Genomic DNA, 17,332 nt, shown 5'->3' on the forward strand with positions numbered 1-17,332 from the left:
TGATGCGTTCTTTTGAGGACTAAACGGAAGCCCGCGGGGTCTCTTCGCTGAGGGGGGTTGGTGTTGTTTAGGGTTTTATTAGAAAGCTCTCTTCTTTCGAGAGCGAAGAGATGGATGCGACGCGACGGATGATGCTCTCTCTCTCTCTCTCTCTCTAGATAACAATAATATATAACAGAGTAATTTTTAAACTTGCGCGCGGGATTGTAACAAGACGAGTTTTAAGCGAGTTTCGCCATCGTTCTCGACGACGACGCACCCCTCGACGTCTTGCGCTTTCCCGCCGCAGAGGGTCTCCACGTCGACGGCTAAAGCGCAGAGTTTTTGCAACAAGTCGTCTCGAAACGTCGCGTTCCAGATCAAATCGCACGCGCTGTATTCTGCCGGTTTGGATGAAGTTTCGGAGGTTGGAATGGAGTCGTATAAACCGGCGCCGGCGAAATCTTCTAAATCTTCGCCGTTGGAATCCGAGCGAGCGATGTAGGCCCCGTTCGGAGGCGAATAATACGCCACCGGTTTCGACGGTTGCGACGTGATTTCCAAAACTTGTTTCGTTTTTTTGCACACTCGGAAACCTAACGCGCGTCCGGGGTCGTTTCCAACCAACGCTTCGCCTAAACCGACGCAGATTTCGCCGCACATGATATCCGCGCCGCCGTCTTCCTCGCTCGACGTGGGGTCTTTCGAGTGCAAGACAAACGCGTACTCGGCGTCGCACAATTCCATGTTCAAAACCGCCACGGATAATTCAGTTTCTTTAATACCAACCGCTAAGCGAGAATTGAACGCGCGCTCGGTCCATTTGGACGCCCAGACGCCGCAAATGGATGCCCACAGGTCGTCCACGGAGACTTTATTCGTAGACGATTTTGACGTTTGTTCAATCGCCGCTTCCAACTCTTTCGCGAAATCGTCCGGTAACTCTAATCCCTCGCTCACAACTCTTCTCGCCATCGCTAACGCTTTCCTTCGCAATTCCACGTCGTTCGATTTCGCCGTCGCGGATGCAATTTTTAAGCACGCGTCTAAATTCGCTTTCGTTTCTGGATCTTTCTTCAGCGCCTTCTCAAACGCGCCAAACGGCAAAGCGAAAGAAGCCGGGACGATGACGTTCGCTTTTTCAGCCACTTTCGCCGAGGCGGCTAACGATTGCGATTTCCCACCAACAACGCCCACGGCGTAGGCGTCCGGGAAAACGACCAATTTCCTCGTCGCTTTCGTTTTCGGCACGGAGACGGATTTCTTCTCGCCGCCAGAGGACGTCGCAGTACTACTACTCGTCGACAACAAAGTCTTCGCTTCGCTTTCTTCAACGTTCGTAAACTCAACCGAGTTACCGTCTAAACTTTTCGCAACTGCCACGTACTTAAAATCCTGAGCAATTAACGCGTTCCAAATGTCGTCGTTTTGTACGGACGCTAAGAACGCGCCGGTATTTCTCGCGCGAATCGCGACGTGCGATAACACGTCCACCGGCGTCTTCGTGATGACGCACGAGACGCCTTTCGGAATATCCTCTAAACCGCCGAGCTTTTCGGAAAAGAAAACGACGGGTAGCCCGTCGTCTTTGGTCGTAAAATCTTCGCCTTGCGCGTCTTCCAAGTTTTGGAGGATGACTTTACCCGCGCACTTCGCCAACGCGTCCGGCGACTCGCCGTTGCTCGAAACCAACCACGGCGACTTGTTTTTACACGCGTTTCGAGCGTCGTTGAACGCGGCGTTCGATAATCCGGCGGCAACGAATAACGCGTGACCTCGAACCATCTCTTCTCCAAAGTTCATCAAATACGCGTCGGAAACCGACCCTTTGGCGACCGAGGCGATGGCTTTGGCGGTTTTGTTCGAAACCGCGCACAAAGCGTCCATGTCTTTCGCAATCGCACACGTGACGTTATCCAACGCGGCTTTCATCGTCAACGCCCAAGATTCGGACCATCTCGGGCCACACTCTTCACCTTGCGCGCGTCGTAAATAGTCCAACGATTTTTGCATGTTTTCGGATTCGCCAGTCAACGCGACGTTTTCAATCGCGAGCTCTAACAAAGACAACTTGGAATCTTGGTCCAAGGACGTGAAATCGATTTGTTCGACTTTCGTTCGAAAGAACTTCTCCAACGCCGCGTCGAGCATGACTACGTCGCGGTCCGGTTCCCCGTCGTGTTTCCAGCAGCTCAGCATGCACTTTCTGACCTCGACGATTTTCCCCGGGATCCAATGCGCGTCTCTGTTACCGAGAATGTCCCAGACGCCGTTTCGCGCTTCGTCGGAAATTTTACCTTGCGCGAACCCCATGGCCGTATCGACGTCCGCACCCCCGTGCGTCGTTTTCAAAATCCATAAATAGTGTTTAAACGAGTCAATCATGTGCGGTAAGTGACAGGCTGGTCCGGAAATGCCTTCGGTTCTCCAACCGGCTTTCATGCCGGCTAAATCTTCTCTCGTCAATTTCGCGTTCTCCCACAAGTGCGTCCAGAAATCGTCCCAGTTCCCGGTGTGTAAAAAGTGTAAATACGCTTCGCAAATCTTGATATCGTCCGGCGTCGTGTTTGAGTGTAACTTTTGGTGCCACTGGGCGATGAATCGATCTTCGATGCCCGGTCGGTGGCCTTCTTTAATGCCGTGTTCTCTCATGATGTTCAAAATGCCCAAACGAATATCGTCGCCGTTGCCGCCACCTCTGGCGACGAACTGCATGGCCATTCTCGCGTATTGTCGAGAAGTGCCGTCCGGGTGTTTCGCCGCGACCGATGCCAAGCGACTGGCGATGACTTTTTGCAAGTGCGCCATATCTTTCCCTTGGTAGTTGTGCCCTTCGTACCACGGCAATTGCTTGGTGGAGGATAACCTCAACCACGCCAAAACGATGCCTAAACCTTTATCGTTGCACTCTTTCGCGTCCTCTAACACGTCGTTTAAAAGACATATGCGACTGAACAAGTTTCGGTTATCGGAGCCTTCAAAGTCGCAGACTTTCTTCAACACCGAAGCGCTCGGGTCGTCGCCAAAGATGTCGTTGGAAGCGTCGTCGTCCGATCCTCCGCACGGCGGCGCTCTCACGACGAGCTTCGGGTCTTGCGTCAACGCTTTCATGTCCCCTTCTTCCGCGTGCAACCACTCCTCGCCTCTCGTCAAAATCCCCACAATTTCCGTCACTTCTTTCACGTCTTCTTTCTTCGCGGTAAACTCGAGCTTCCCGTTTCCATCGAACGGCGTTCGACTGGCGATCCCGTCCCCAAACTCGCTCGTATTCGCCGGTTTTATCGCATCCGGCGCCATGATCCACGCGTTCGGATCCTCCGACGTCGTCGTCTTCGTCGCCCAGTGTAAGACCATATTTTCAACACCTTCACCATCGTTACCTTCCACATCGTCCTTCTTCGCCAGCGAAAATGTCACCGAAACGTACACGTCTCCGCTTCCATTCTCTTTAATGAACTCTTTGGATTCGATTTCCATCCGGTGACTTCCACTCGGGTTGAAAACCGACCGACGTTCGAACAGCAGCACTTCCTCTTCTTCTTCGCCGGAAGAACTCCCCGCACCTCGTCCATGTTTTCCTACATTTTTCTTCGTTCTCGTTTTCACTCGCACCTCGGATAAATTTTCAATCACATTCGCACTCGTTGTTGTTGCGCCGCGAGTACTACTCGCGCTGGCTTTTCTTCTCGTCGTCGTCGTCGTTTTCGTCGTCGTCGCTCTTTTTCTCCCAGCAGTCAAAGACGACGACGGTTTCGAAGATGATTTCTTCTCCGACGAGGATGATGATGATGTCTTCGCGCCTTCATCATCACCAGCGGCGGATGCTTTGGGACTCGAGATGGAAACTTTTCGATGATGATTAGTCGTTTTGTTCGCGGTAAAACAGACGCCTCCAAATCCAGTTTTCCTCGGTAAAATCGAAGAAATAAACAGAGACGACATTGATCTTTCGCGGGTAAAGGTGTCGTCGTTCTTTTGTGCGGCAGTACTCACAGCAGCAAAGCGAAAGCGCGTCACTCTGTGACGGAGATGGACTAATCTTTGTGGACTCATTTGGTGAACTTTTGCAAATAGGGTTTAACACCCTAAGTTTGATTCGTGTGTTTGTTCGGTATCTCAACGATGAATGTACGACGTGTATGTGTGTATTTTAGAACTACAAATGAGCTAATGTTGAGTGCGCATGTGGTACTTTAAAGTATTAGCGTGACGATACCTCTTCTCGCACACATCGCATTCGTACGGTTTCTCGTTCGTGTGAATACGCATGTGGCTTTTCAAACTACCAGCTAGAGTAAAACGCTTCTCGCACACATCGCATTCATACGGTTTCTCTTTCGTGTGAATACGCATGTGGATTTTCAAATTACCAGCTAGAGTAAAACGCTTCTCGCACACATCGCATTCATACGGTTTCTCTTTCGTATGTGTACGCATGTGTCTGGTCAAATCGGATGGTTTTGCAAAAACCTTCTCGCAAACATCGCACTCGTACGTTCTCTTTCTCTTCACTCCTTTAGCAATAAAAGCAGTTTCCTCTTCTCGCATCTGATGATTTTGCTCCATCACGACATTGTCGTCACGCGGCACGCTCAGAATCCTTCGCAATCGCTCTACGTCTTCGTCTGCTTCGTCTTCTTCTTCTTCTTCTTCTTTTTGTATCTGATGATGATTTCCCTCGAAATCATCATCCTCGTCAGGAATCTTCGAACACAACACCAAAGGTTCTTCTCTCGCCACCTTCAAAACCGTCCTCGCGTTCACCGCTCGTTTTGGGTGTGGATTCTTTCGTCTCATCACTTGTTCTTGTTGTTGTTCTTAGTAGTAGTAGTAGTAGTACTGCAACGTAAGAACAGATCAAAAGCGAGAGAGAGGAGGAAAAAAAAAATTGAGACGTTTTGAAGGAATTCAATTAAAATTTTTCTCATTTTTCTTCATTTCTAAAGGCAATAGAGAGACATGTGTAAACGATGCCGCTCTTTCTTTTCCTCGTTGAAGAACTCTGAAGACTTCGATGCGAGGAGAAAGGAAGAGGCGTTTAAGAAGCAAAAGGAGGAAAATGTTTCGTCCGAAGTGTTTCCTTGGTCTTCTTTTGAAGATGATGAAGATGATGATGATTCGGACGATGATTCCGACGCGATGATGGGAAAAAGAAAAGTTCTGGTCGTGCTCGGAGGCGGCATCGCGGGCGCGAAATGCGCGGAAGAGTTACTCCGACTGACCGAGGATGTTCCTTTGCATCGTTACGAGATCGTGTTGATCGAAAAGTCAAAAGTTTTGAAGGGTTTCGATGAAGAAACAGGGATGATGACCAGAACAACGGTTTTTTCCTCTCAACGAGAACAAAGAAGGAGATTGCACGTGTTACGAGGAGAAGCGATCAAAATCGACGGCGAGAAACAAACGGTTACGGTGAGAAGAGTGGTGGATAATGAGGATGATGAGGACGATATTGATGGCGAAAACAACAGCACCAAAGTTAAAGTTCGAGAGATTCATTTCGATCAGATTTGTTTCGCCGTCGGCGCGAGGCCGAAACGGTTGTCGGAAACGATATCGACTGATGATGATGATGATGATGATGAAAACGACGATACTATCGTTAAGTACGTGCGAGATACGGAGTCGGCGGAGGTTTTAAGCGACGCTTTGCGAGAGGCTTTTAAGAGAAGCAAAAACGGTAGTGGTAGTAGATGCGGCGAGGAGGAGGAGAAAAAGGAAAAATCGAATACGAATACGACGAGAATAGTGGTTTCTGGGAACGGCGCGGTGGCGTTGGAGATTATCAACGCGCTGGACGAGTCATTTTTGCAAATGGTGAATTCGTTTGTTAAGGCAGAGCTGGAACGCGCGGTTGGTGGTAAGAACCACCATTACCACCGCCGCCGACGGATGATGATAGAAGCCTTGAAGCGAATGCAAGTCGTGTGGGTGGTGAAACACGAATCTATCGGAGACGCTTTATTCGATCGCGACGCGAGCGCGTTCTTATTGGAGCACAGACGGGCGAGACGAGAAACGGCGCGACGTAAAATTCTTGGCGAAATAGAAGAAGCGCGGGTGAAGAGGGTGAATAAAAACGACAACGGCGACTACCACAGCCGCCAGCGAGGAGAAAAAGAGGAAACGACGACGATCATTAAAAAGGAAAACGACGCAACGACTGAAAAACAGTTCACGTTTGACGAGAAGATTTCATATCCGCGACGTCGCGGTGCGTTTGGCGCGACGTTGCGCGCGAAGACGTCCTCGGCTGGTCCCGATTGGTTCAAACGCATCAACGCGTCTTTGCATTTTGATGACATTTTTGATGACGAGAAAGATGCGATAGAAGTAAAAATGAAAAGAAAAGAAGGAGAAGTAGTAGAAATAGATAACGAAGACGACGACAGAGATAACGTCGAAGAGAAAGAAAACAACCAAAACGAGGATTTAGACGCGTGCTTAACATCCGTAGTGAACGTTCTGTTCGAGACGGACTGGTTGTCGATTGAAACGAACTGCGAAATCAAAGACGTCGTCCCTTTCGTCGAGAATGGGTGTAAAAATGCCACCGTGCACTTGACGAGCAATACATCAGTCTCTGACGTCGTCGTGGTTGCCGCGTGCGTTGGGGTCGAACCAAATGGATGCGATTTGTTCGGAGACGAAGCTACCGCGAAGGAAACGTTTGGATTCGTTAAAAGTGACGGGAACAACAACATGTTTATCACCGATGGCATGCGCGTCACGGAAACGTTCGAGCTCGAGTTATCAAACAAACCAAACGTATTCTTCGCAGCCGGAGACTGCGCGCTTTGCGAACGGCGAAACGAGGACAAATCGACAAATTGGTTCCAAATGCGTTCGTGGTCGCAAGCCGCGCAAAGCGGCGCGCAGTGCGCGAGATCGATGTTACGAGTGGACGGCTACGAGTACGGATTAGGTTTCAATTTTGAGCTGTTCACGCACTCGACGACGTTTTTCGGCTTAAAAGTCGTCTTGTTGGGAAGCTTCAATTTGCAAAAATTTCTCCCGGAGGCGGACGAGAAGGACGTGAGAATACTCTCGCGAAAGTTTATCGACGACGACGACGCTAGTGGGACGAGCAACGACGCAGCGGGTAAAAACAAAGAAGATGTTTTCTCCTCTTCTTTGTGCTCGAATTCATCGTTTATTCGCGTGGTCACTTACAAAGGCAAAGTCGTCGGCGCCGTTCTCGTCGGCGAAACAAACTTGGAAGAAACGTTCGAGAACTTAATCCAAGACAAAATCGACGTCTCGCACCTCGAGAGCGACTTGTTAGACCCAGACGTGGACATCGAAGACTACTTTGATTAGAAAACGTAGCAGTAGTATCAGGCTATTTGATGATGACTCTCTACCCGCGGCGTTTGATTACAAGGCTATAATAAACAAATCACACAACAACATATACGCAAACACACACACACGCACACACACACTCCTAAACGAAACTATTATATCTCTTGTTCTCAGTGAGGTTTCGGCACGAACCCGTCCACGGCGAAATTCCTCGTCGCCGCCGGTATCTTCACCCGAATCCCGTCGATCTCCTCCTTCGCTATAATTTGGCACCCCAATCGACTCGTTTCGGTCAAACCGAACGCTAAATCGAGCATATCGTTTTCATCATCGCACGCCTCCGGAAGCTTATCGAACACGTTCTGATCTTCGACGACGACGTGACAGGTCGAGCACGCCAACGACCCTTCGCAGGCGCCTTCGAGCTCGACGTCGTTGTCGTGCGCCGCTTCCATGAGAGATTTCCCGATTTCCGCGTTCACGGTGATTTCCTCGCCCGTTTTCTCCGTGAACGTGACTTTAATCGTGTTCTTTTTTGTCTCTGTTTCGTCTTTACTCCTGCTTTCGCTCGTCGCGCTGCTCCTCCTAAAACTCCTCCTAAAACTCCTCCTACTCAAACTCAAATCTTCATCCATCCAAAAGGTCTTCTTTGCCGGGGTGGGTGTGGTCGCACACCCGACCGAAGAAGGGGGCGACGTCATACACGATGAATAATACGAATAAAAGCACCGAGTGCACTGCGAGGAGGAGGAAAGTGCTCGTCTCAGCGCAGACACAGAACGCATCATTTTTGGATACATTGGATGACGACAGAGACAAACTTTTGTTGCGCGGGTTTATGTTTCTCTGTTTATTCTATAATGTGTTGTTCTCTCGCCTCTCGTGCAAAAAACTACGAGTCGTTCTTGTCGCTCAAATCTAACTCTCTCTCTCTCTTCTTGCCCCCACGCGTTTGCGTCTGAGTCGTAAATGGTAGTAAAGCGCTCCTTTGTTCAAAGCGCGTCTTCTTTTGTGTGGATGCGTTGGAAAAACGACAGACCGCACAACTCGTACGCACGGAATACTTTTATAACAACGAACAAACTTAATTAAAGATGAGAGAAAAGAATCCGCGTCCTGAGCGCGCGGAATGCGCGAAAACGAAGGTGGTTAGGAGTGTTACCAGAGAGGAGAGAGAGGGAGAAGCACGACCGGTTTTGGGGTTGTTCTGTTTGCGAATACCTGATGATGATGATGATGATGATGATGATGAAATCGAGGCGCAAAATGAGACGCGAAAAGAAAAGACGACCGAGAAGACGAAGAGAGGAGGGAAGAGAAAGAGAAAGCAACGACACGAGTGCGGTGTTTGTGAGAAGGTGTTCGTGAGCGCGTCCCAATTGGCCACACACGTGCGTATTCACACGAACGAAAAACCGTACGAATGTGATGTGTGCGAGAAGTGTTTTCGTGATTCTAGTACTTTGATAAGGCACAAGCGTACGCACACGAAAGAGAAACCGTACGAATGTGATGTGTGCGAGAAGCGCTTTCGTCATTCTAATACTTTGCAAAGCCACAAGCGTATTCACACGAACGAGAAGCCGTATAAATGTGTCGTGTGCGAGGCGCGTTTTAATCAACTTGGTAGTTTGCAAAGCCACATGCGTATTCACACGAAAGAGAAACCGTATGAATGTGATGTGTGCGAGAAGCGTTTTCGTCATTCTAATGGTTTGAAATACCACAAGCGTATTCACACGAAAGAGAAACCGTACGAATGTGTCGTGTGCGAGAAGCGTTTTACTCAATCTAGTCATTTGACAAACCACATGCGTATTCACACGAACGAGAAACCGTACGAATGCGATGTGTGCGAGAAGAGGTATCGTCACGCTAATACTTTAAAGTACCACATGCGCACTCAACATTAGCTCTTTTTGTAAACACGGGTGAGCTGTATATCTGTATACGTTGTATCCCATCACGCGCGCGCTGGTAGATGCGAAGATACCTCTTTGAACGACGAATAATCGAACACAAGTGAAATGTTTTCCTTTCGTACTTCCTCACAACTCACACTTATCACACAACAGAGAGTAAGTAAACGCGACGACGAGATGTCCTCCTCCTTTTCCTCCTCCTCCGATGCGAACGAGACTCACAACAACACTACCACTAAAAAAGTCTACCGTCACGTCGACGTCGTCTCGTTCGCGGATTTGTGCCTCGAAGCGGACGTTATTTTGGAATCTTCGTTGAATTCCAATTCGGGAGCCGCTTCTGCGCGTTTTCATCAGAATCACTTTCCCGAGAAGATTAAGAAGACTAAGAAGAGTGAGAGCGGTCACAATATACCAAAAGAGGTAGCAGTGGTGTTCCCTCGATCGATGACAAAACGATTGAAATCTGCGTTCGCGCTCTTTAGTTCTTCCTCTTTAAATGAAATGCACTCGAACGAATGGCTCGACCTCTTGCGACGGTCCAATTTGCTTTCGAATGGTTTCTCGGACGCGCGAGCGAGGAGATGCTTTGAAAACATCATTTTTGCCGGTGATATTACTCCCGACGACGAGGACGAGGACGAGGATGAAAACAACGACGACGAAAGGAGAAGAAGAAGAAGAGCATCATCGATTAACTTTGATCAATTTTTGCATTTGCTCGCTCGTAAGGTGGCGAAAGCGTACGACGTGGAGGCGAAAGTGGTCGGGAAGAGAGTGGTGGCGACGGCGTACGCGATTGAGAGGAGGAGAGAAGAGGAGGCGCAGAAAGAAGAAGAAGAAGAAGAAGGAGAGAGTGATGATAGTGATGGGTATCGGGAGTACGACGGGTACGAGAACAACGTCTTCTCAAATCGGCGGCGCGCGATGACGACGATGCCGCCTCCCGCGACGACTCATCACACTACCGCCGCCGCCGCTTCGTCTTTGGGGGTTTCGTCGTGGAGAGTACGAGCGGCAGAGTACACGAATAGATATAGAAATAGCAACAACAACGATATCAACTTTGCGCGCGCGTTGATAGGATACCAAAACAACGAGGCTGACGAAGACGCCAAAATCGAGGACATCCTCCTCGAAGACCGAGTCGCGAACGCTTTCGAAACGACCTTTTGCCAATCCTCCTCTAAAACGACACGAACACCACCAACAACAATAAACGAACGCGAATTCGTCAAAATATGCGCCGCCTGCGCTTTCATCGGCAACGGTTTCACCGCGTCTAACTGCTCGGACCTCGCCTTTGCCGTCGGTCGCGAAAGAAGACAAAGAAGAAGAGGAAGAAAAGGGGAAGAAGAAGACGAAGACAAAGAAGGACTCACCGGGGTAGAAATTGATGCTCGCGCATTTCTCGTAGGTTTGCGCGAGATAGCCTCGGTGCACGACGTCTCCTTCGCAGACGTCGCCGAAAGAGTCTCGCGGTTGTTGTCCTCGAATTCTTCGTCGTCTTCGCGTCGTCGCGGAGGACAATCGACAAAAATTTCATGGGGGTAAAAGCAGCAGCTTTTGACTCTCACATCGTGCTCCTCCTTGTCTTTCAATTTTGCGCGCATCTTAGTACAATATAGTGTGTTCAGTGTACGAATAAAGTAGTTTGTAATGTATCGCTCGAATAGGAAAAATCCTCACATTTTTCCCCCATGGAGTCGGTTCCCACGTCTGGCGAGGACCAACACGCGACGACGACGACCGTCTCAAAAGACGCCGACGACCTCGTCTCTGAAATCCACTCTCAAAACGTCGAGTGTTTCAATTCGACGACGAGTTGGAAGTTCGCCGTGACCGAAGGAAGGGACAGCCCGTTGTTGTCGTTAGATTCCGAACTCGACGACGGGGAACTTTTGCTCACGATTCAGTTCAATCAAATCGTCCATTTACGAGCTGTTCTCGTCCACGGGAAAAGCGGAGAAGAACGTATTTCCGCACCAAAACGCGTGAAGCTCTTCGCGAACAAACCAAACTACCAATTCGACGACTGCTCGACGAAGAAAGCGACGCAGAAACTTTTGTTCGAGGAGAACGAGTGCATATTTAGGGAGGGAAATGCGATGGAGTTGGACCAGGTGAGATTAGAAGACGAACGAGCGTAAACGCGGGAAAGAAGAGATGCGGATGGTTTTGTTTTGTTTTTATCCGCTTTTATGAGTGTTGTTGTTGTTGATTCCTCGCGTTTTCGAGTTTGCGCTTTTTTGTTTGAGTACGATGCGTACTCTTGAGTGTACCGATACGCGCTCGCGTCGCGATATTGACCATTTCTTTCTTTCTCCTCCGAACAACGCAGACGCTGTTCAAAAACGTACGAACGATCACGTTGTTCGTGGAGACGAATCAAAGCGACGCGCCGCAGACAAAAATAGGAAAGATTCAGTTTTTTGGCACGCCGGTGCACACGACGGATATGTCGGCGATTAAAAAATGCTGAGGCGCGTAAGCGGCTCGATTTTTCCTCTCTCTCTCTTTGTACGTACGAGAAGACGAGAGAGGAAACGAGTCGCGGTGCGCGAGCGCCGAAGAACATTATATATTAAAGAATAGCATCCATAAACAAAATTCGCAAAGCCTGAAGAAGTTAAGGAAGAACAAAGTGACGACGCCGACGATAAAAAGATGACCATCAAAATCTCGAGCGATCCGATAGTTACTCCTCTCTACTCGCGAGAGCGAACGAACACCCACCGCGAGGAGGAAGATTTTCAGACGATTCAAGGAAAACCGTCCTCCTCAGATTAGATAAAGAACACAAGAACACACACACACATAAAATAAGAGTGTTTACGTTGTACAGTAGCATTACAAAAGGTTTGATTTCAAATCCGATCTCCCGTTCGTATTTCGAGCGCTTTTCTCTCCAAAATGCCTCAAAATTGACCCACAAAAGCACATTAAAAAATGAATCGACCACCCCCACCGCCGATCGCTCTCTCCGCGGTGTTCATCGTCAACCTCCGCGGGGACGTGCTCATCGAACGTCAGTATCGATCTGACATTTCTCGGGCGAACATCGATATGTTCAAGACGGAAATATTATCGCTCTCTGCATCGTCTTCGTCTCCATTCTCGGGACGGAAATCATCGAACGGTTCGAGTAAACGGAACGCTTCGACGACGTCTTCGAAAGTGGACGTGCAATCCTTACCGCCGATACGAATCGTCGGACAAATTCGGTTCATGTTCATTCGAGTCGCGAATGTATACGTATGCGCGGCGACGAAGTTGAACGTGAACGTGTCCATGTGCTTTGCGTTTTTGAAAAGTGCGATCGGGACCTTTCAGGTACGTGTTGAACTGTTCTTCGTTCTGTTGTTGCGCGTTTTCTCGCAATCGCATTCACATTCACATTCAATCTTTAAAGAAGAAGAAAAAGACCAAGAAATACAATTGACTGACGTTGACTCTCTCTTCTCTCTTTCTTTCTTTCTCTCTCTCTCTCTCTCTCTCTCTCTCTGCGTTTCGCATCTGGCTCGCGCGGAATCTTATTACCGCAGTCGTACTTTGGGAAAGTGAACGAGAACAACATCCGGGCGAACTTTGTGTTGATGTACGAGTTGTTCGACGAGATGTGCGATAACGGGTACCCGCAGATTACGTCCGCGAATGTTTTGAAAGAGTTCATCACGCAGAAAGCGTCGGTGATGGATATCATCGAAGGGAAATTAAATAATAAAGGAGACAACGGACAGATGAAGTCGTCGAAGGACGAGAAAGAAGAGGCGATGAATAAATTAGCGAGAGCGAGGCAGACGACGGCGCAGATGACCGGGTCAGTGCAATGGAGACGGCCTGGATTGATGTATAAGAAGAACGAGGTTTATTTAGACGTGATTGAGACTATTTCGTGCGTGACGCAAGCGAACGGCGACGCGTTGAGAGCCTCGTGTAGCGGAAGGGTGGTATTGAACGCAAAGTTGAGCGGCATGCCTGAGTTGAAGATTGGATTGAACGATAGTTTAGGCGACGAGGCAAAAGGTGGTAGGAATAACCCGAACGCCGTTGACGCCGGAGGGGATGGTAAGGATATGGATTTCCGAGGGATGCCCTCTTTAGCGAATAAACGAAAAACGATCGATTTAGACGACTTACAGTTTCATCACTGCGTGAACCTCTCGAAATTCGCCAGCGATAAAGTCGTCTCGTTCGTACCACCCGACGGTGAATTCGAACTCATGAAATATCGAGTGTCTGAAAACGTTTCGATTCCGTTTAAAGTCATCGCCATGGTGAAAGAATTAGGGCGAACGCGAGTCTCCGTGGACGTCATGTTCAAATCGGTGTTCGCGGAGAAAACCGTCGCGCAAGAAATAAGAGTCCGCATACCGGTCCCGCCAAACACCGCGAAAGTGAAAGTCTTGTGTTCTGGGGGCAAAGCTCGATACTTAGCCGGAGAGGAGTGCTTGCGATGGAAAATAAAAAACTTACCGGGAGGGAAGGAAATTCGATTACAAGCCGAAGTCATGCTCGTCGGCTCGATCAAAGACGACGCGGACGACAAGAAATCCGGAGGGAAGAAAAAATGGTCCCAACCGCCTTTAAACGTCCAATTTTCCTTGCCAATGTTCACCGCCTCCGGTCTCCGCATTCGCTTTCTCAAAGTGTGGAGCAAAGAAGGATACGAAGCTACGAAATGGGTTCGCTATTTAACCACCGCCGCGTCGAGCGGTCACCAAGGCGCTTCGGCCAAGCTCACCTCGAGCGAGCGAAAGAAAATGGGAGATTTCGAGGTTCGCGTGAACAGCGACGGGAACAACAACAACATTTATAACGATAACGGCGAAAACTCCGTCTTAAACGATAACATCGGGCGGTTGAGGATTTCGAATTGAGAATGATACCTCGTCGTCGTCATAGAACGTAGCAGAGCAGCAGAAACGTATTCATTGTAGTACCGATCGTCGATCGCGTACACGCGTATTTAGAAGCGCTTTAGACTCAAATCCCTTCGTGTTTGCCTCACAAAGTTTCCCCTGAATTGCTCACACAAACAACATAACAACAACAACAACAAAACCGCTCTCACGTACTGCTCGCGCTAAAAAACAATAATGCTCCGCACGCGCCTGGTCTCCTTCTCGGTCGGATTCGCAACCGCTTCCGCCATCGGTTTCTACAAGTTACGCGGAGACATCGAAAAGTCGACGCAGATTTTAGTGCATCAAGTGAAAGACGCGGAAAAAAGGTTACAGTTTTTAGAGGGAGAGATGGAGAAGATGAAGACGAAAGCGTAACGACGACGAAGCAGAACGCGCGCGTAGAGTTTAAATAGATGTTGTAGCGGAACGTTTACGCGCGTTTGTAGTATTCTTTCTGTGCGTATCAGTCGTCGTTTCTTTTCCCCTAATTTTGAGTATCAAAGAAGAGCTTGTCTTCGTAATACTCGAGCGTGTTCTCGGCGAGGGTTCGAACATTTCGAGTCTCGACCATGAAGTCGTCGCTCGGAAACGCGCGGAAGAGCTTTGGCGAACTCAACATTCCCGCAAATTTCGATTTGCCGAACGCGGATTGGATTTGTTCTGCGAGAGCGTTTTCGTCGTTTACGTTTACGTCGGCGGCGCGAAGCTTTCCGGTAGTATCGGCTTCTTCTTTTCTTCTTCCGGGGTTTTCTTTTTTTTCTTTCTCGATGGCGTGTAAAAGGAACAGAGCTTGATCCATGCATCCTCGAAAGGCGGCGTCGTGGAGCGGTGTTTTACCGTTCGCGTCTGGTTGCGAGAGGAAGGTTTGGACGAGAGACTTGGATTCGAAGAGAATTTTTAACGTCTGCGTCGATCGCGAGTTGATCGCGGCCAGATGGAGGATAGTTTTCCTCGTCGCGTTTTCTTCCACGCCCGGGTCGGATTTTGCCATTCCTGTCGAAGGATTTTGACGCAGGAATATATCTCTTTTTTCCATCAGCAAACGAATAACGCGGGTTTGTTCTGCGATGTCTTTATCGCCGTCGATGTCGAAATCTCGAAACTGTTGTTCGATGGCGTAAAATAAAGCCGTCCAGCCGCATTTAGATCGGATCGACGAGCTGTTTGCGCCGTATTTTTCAATCAATAGTAACGCACAAGAAGGTGAAAAGCTGCAGGCTGTCATCAACGGCGTGCGGTTCCCGTCGTGGTTTTGTGAGAATCCGTCTCGACAGTTGATGATATCGTTCAGTTTGTGCGTATACTCTTCTCGCGACGACAGATACTCGATGACTAATTTCATCGTTTTAGGGGAGTCGTATCGTGCGCAAATATGGAGCGCGTTTCGTCCGTGATCGTCTAACGGTTCGCTCAAGCCCGTGCCATCAAATTTGACATAATTTTCCAGCATAAATTTGACGAGTTGAAAACTTTCGTCGTGCGGATGTCGCAACGCGGCGGCGAGGAGGCGCGGAGTAAATCGAAGCGAGGACATATATTCTTCGCGATCGGGATTTTTCGCGACGCGCAGAATCATCATATTTTCGAGATGAATTATACGTTTCAAACACGCCAAATCGTTCATTGTGCACGCGTGAACTTGCATCAGTACCATCTTCTCCGGGTCGTCGACGTCCTCGACGTGACGACAAAATAGGTTTCTCTTAAACGTTTCAATTTGCACTGAAAGCTTTTCCTCTTTACTGGATGATTTCCCCGCGACGACCGCTTCCTCAATCGGACGCAAAAAAAGGTGCTCAAACAATCTCTCCAATCGTTCGTTCCCGCACATCCCGAGCACGCAATAGACATTCATCGGCGTCAACCCGTTCGCGTCTCTTTCCTCGTAAACGTTCTTATCCTTGAGAAAAAATTGAAACGCCTTTTTTTCTATTTCTTCACAAAAGGTGTTCTGAACTCTGTTTTTTTTGGATACTAATAACGCGGCGACGCAATGCGCGAGAGCGACCACGTCGTGCGCAGTTTTCACCACCACCACTTCCTCTTCTTCGCGTCGTTCGTTCGTTTCCGTCGTTGTGGTCATTATTAGTATATTCGTTCGTTCGGTAATATTTTAGAGAAAGATCTGATCTGAGAAAACTTTTTTTTTTTGATTTGACAGCTCCAAAATACGAGCAAAAATACGAGAAAAACGGCTGTTTTTACGCCTCGGAGAAAAAAAACAATTTCATATCACATCTCTTCTTTTGTGACGACACGTTTGAGAGAAAGAAGAAGAAGAGGGGAAGTCTTTTGTGTCGCGAGACAAAAAAACGTCGTCATGTCTGGAGTGACGACGAGAGCGCAGAAAAGGCGGATCGGGGAGAGAAATTTGTGGAGTTTGATCGTGAAGTGCGACGATATTTGTTTCACACATGTGCTTCCGAGATTGAGTGCGACTGATATCAAGTTCTTGTACGGGGTGAATACGGAGGCGAGAGCGTTGATTAAGAGATCGTCTCGCGCGGGTGATTTGAAAGAGGAGTTTAAAGTTGAAGAGATGTCGTCGATATCGACTTTGGAGTTTGTGTGGGAGAATAAATCGTCGTGGACGAGTTGGTGGACCGAAACATATTTCTGCGATCAAGTTGCTCTAACGAATAAACTCGAGTTGCTCACGTGGGCGCGAGAGGAGAAAAAGTGTAAGTGGGATGAAGGGACGATTAAAGCGGCCGCAAAACGAGGTAATCTGGAAATGGTACAGTATTGCGTTGCAAATAAGTGTCCTATCAATACGGGAGCGTGTGCAGAAGCTGCCCGAAACGGTCATCTCGAGGTACTCAAATACTTACGCGAAGAAGTGAAAGCGCCTTGGTCCGTGGGTCCTGCCCATTGGGCGGCTTTAAATGGTCATCTCCACATACTTGAATATCTTTTTGAGCGTAAATTTGATCAATTTGACGTATTGGCGTGTAGGAATGCAGCCATGGACGGCCACTTTGACTCTTTTTTTTTAAAAGTACTTGCGCGAAACCGCCAAAGCGCCTTGGAACTATAAGGCCGTACGACAAGCGCACTACTACAACCACACCGAATGTTTACAATACCTCCTCGACAACAACTGTCCATTACCATCCGGTTGGCGATACGAGCATGGAGAACTGCACACATCGTAATCATCATCTAAATCATCATAAACACATACATTTAACATACTTCCTGTACTCAACGTTTATATAG

At 48.6% G+C, this 17,332-nt stretch overlaps 11 protein-coding genes across 11 annotated transcripts; 7 read left to right on the forward strand and 4 right to left on the reverse strand.

Annotated features, from left to right (window-relative positions):
• Positions 1-186: 186 nt before the first annotated feature.
• Positions 187-4,032, reverse strand: Bathy16g01770 (predicted protein; the record flags this gene model as incomplete). The annotated part of the gene is made up of 1 exon (XM_007508519.1): positions 187-4,032. One exon carries the CDS (start codon positions 4,030-4,032, stop codon positions 187-189), a length of 3,846 nt encoding a protein of 1,281 aa, XP_007508581.1.
• A 114-nt stretch (positions 4,033-4,146) lies between these two features.
• On the reverse strand, positions 4,147-4,776 carry Bathy16g01780 (the record flags this gene model as incomplete). Its single annotated transcript, XM_007508580.1, has 1 exon — positions 4,147-4,776. One exon carries the CDS (start codon positions 4,774-4,776, stop codon positions 4,147-4,149), a length of 630 nt encoding a protein of 209 aa, XP_007508642.1.
• A 162-nt stretch (positions 4,777-4,938) lies between these two features.
• Positions 4,939-7,299, forward strand: Bathy16g01790 (predicted protein; the record flags this gene model as incomplete). The annotated part of the gene is made up of 1 exon (XM_007508439.1): positions 4,939-7,299. One exon carries the CDS (start codon positions 4,939-4,941, stop codon positions 7,297-7,299), a length of 2,361 nt encoding a protein of 786 aa, XP_007508501.1.
• Positions 7,300-7,454: 155 nt separating this feature from the next.
• Positions 7,455-8,084, reverse strand: Bathy16g01800 (predicted protein; the record flags this gene model as incomplete). Its single annotated transcript, XM_007508581.1, has 1 exon — positions 7,455-8,084. One exon carries the CDS (start codon positions 8,082-8,084, stop codon positions 7,455-7,457), a length of 630 nt encoding a protein of 209 aa, XP_007508643.1.
• Positions 8,085-8,378: 294 nt separating this feature from the next.
• Bathy16g01810 lies at positions 8,379-9,197 on the forward strand (the record flags this gene model as incomplete). The annotated part of the gene is made up of 1 exon (XM_007508473.1): positions 8,379-9,197. The coding sequence occupies one exon, from the start codon at positions 8,379-8,381 to the stop codon at positions 9,195-9,197; it is 819 nt and encodes a 272-aa protein (XP_007508535.1).
• A 186-nt stretch (positions 9,198-9,383) lies between these two features.
• Positions 9,384-10,760, forward strand: Bathy16g01820 (unknown protein; the record flags this gene model as incomplete). The annotated part of the gene is made up of 1 exon (XM_007508649.1): positions 9,384-10,760. The coding sequence occupies one exon, from the start codon at positions 9,384-9,386 to the stop codon at positions 10,758-10,760; it is 1,377 nt and encodes a 458-aa protein (XP_007508711.1).
• Positions 10,761-10,906: 146 nt separating this feature from the next.
• On the forward strand, positions 10,907-11,688 carry Bathy16g01830 (thioredoxin-like protein 1; the record flags this gene model as incomplete). Its single annotated transcript, XM_007508574.1, has 2 exons — positions 10,907-11,329; positions 11,548-11,688. 2 exons carry the CDS (start codon positions 10,907-10,909, stop codon positions 11,686-11,688), a joined length of 564 nt encoding a protein of 187 aa, XP_007508636.1.
• A 467-nt stretch (positions 11,689-12,155) lies between these two features.
• Bathy16g01840 (AP-2 complex subunit mu-1) lies at positions 12,156-14,086 on the forward strand (the record flags this gene model as incomplete). The annotated part of the gene is made up of 2 exons (XM_007508592.1): positions 12,156-12,539; positions 12,752-14,086. 2 exons carry the CDS (start codon positions 12,156-12,158, stop codon positions 14,084-14,086), a joined length of 1,719 nt encoding a protein of 572 aa, XP_007508654.1.
• A 219-nt stretch (positions 14,087-14,305) lies between these two features.
• On the forward strand, positions 14,306-14,488 carry Bathy16g01850 (unknown protein; the record flags this gene model as incomplete). Its single annotated transcript, XM_007508544.1, has 1 exon — positions 14,306-14,488. One exon carries the CDS (start codon positions 14,306-14,308, stop codon positions 14,486-14,488), a length of 183 nt encoding a protein of 60 aa, XP_007508606.1.
• Positions 14,489-14,597: 109 nt separating this feature from the next.
• On the reverse strand, positions 14,598-16,196 carry Bathy16g01860 (unknown protein; the record flags this gene model as incomplete). The annotated part of the gene is made up of 1 exon (XM_007508422.1): positions 14,598-16,196. One exon carries the CDS (start codon positions 16,194-16,196, stop codon positions 14,598-14,600), a length of 1,599 nt encoding a protein of 532 aa, XP_007508484.1.
• A 237-nt stretch (positions 16,197-16,433) lies between these two features.
• On the forward strand, positions 16,434-17,268 carry Bathy16g01870 (the record flags this gene model as incomplete). The annotated part of the gene is made up of 2 exons (XM_007508575.1): positions 16,434-17,111; positions 17,152-17,268. The coding sequence occupies 2 exons, from the start codon at positions 16,434-16,436 to the stop codon at positions 17,266-17,268; spliced, it is 795 nt and encodes a 264-aa protein (XP_007508637.1).
• Between the last annotated feature and the right edge of the window lie 64 nt (positions 17,269-17,332).

Source organism: Bathycoccus prasinos, assembly GCF_002220235.1.
Source record: "Bathycoccus prasinos genomic : Chromosome_16".
Classification (NCBI taxonomy): Eukaryota; Viridiplantae; Chlorophyta; class Mamiellophyceae; order Mamiellales; family Bathycoccaceae; genus Bathycoccus; species Bathycoccus prasinos.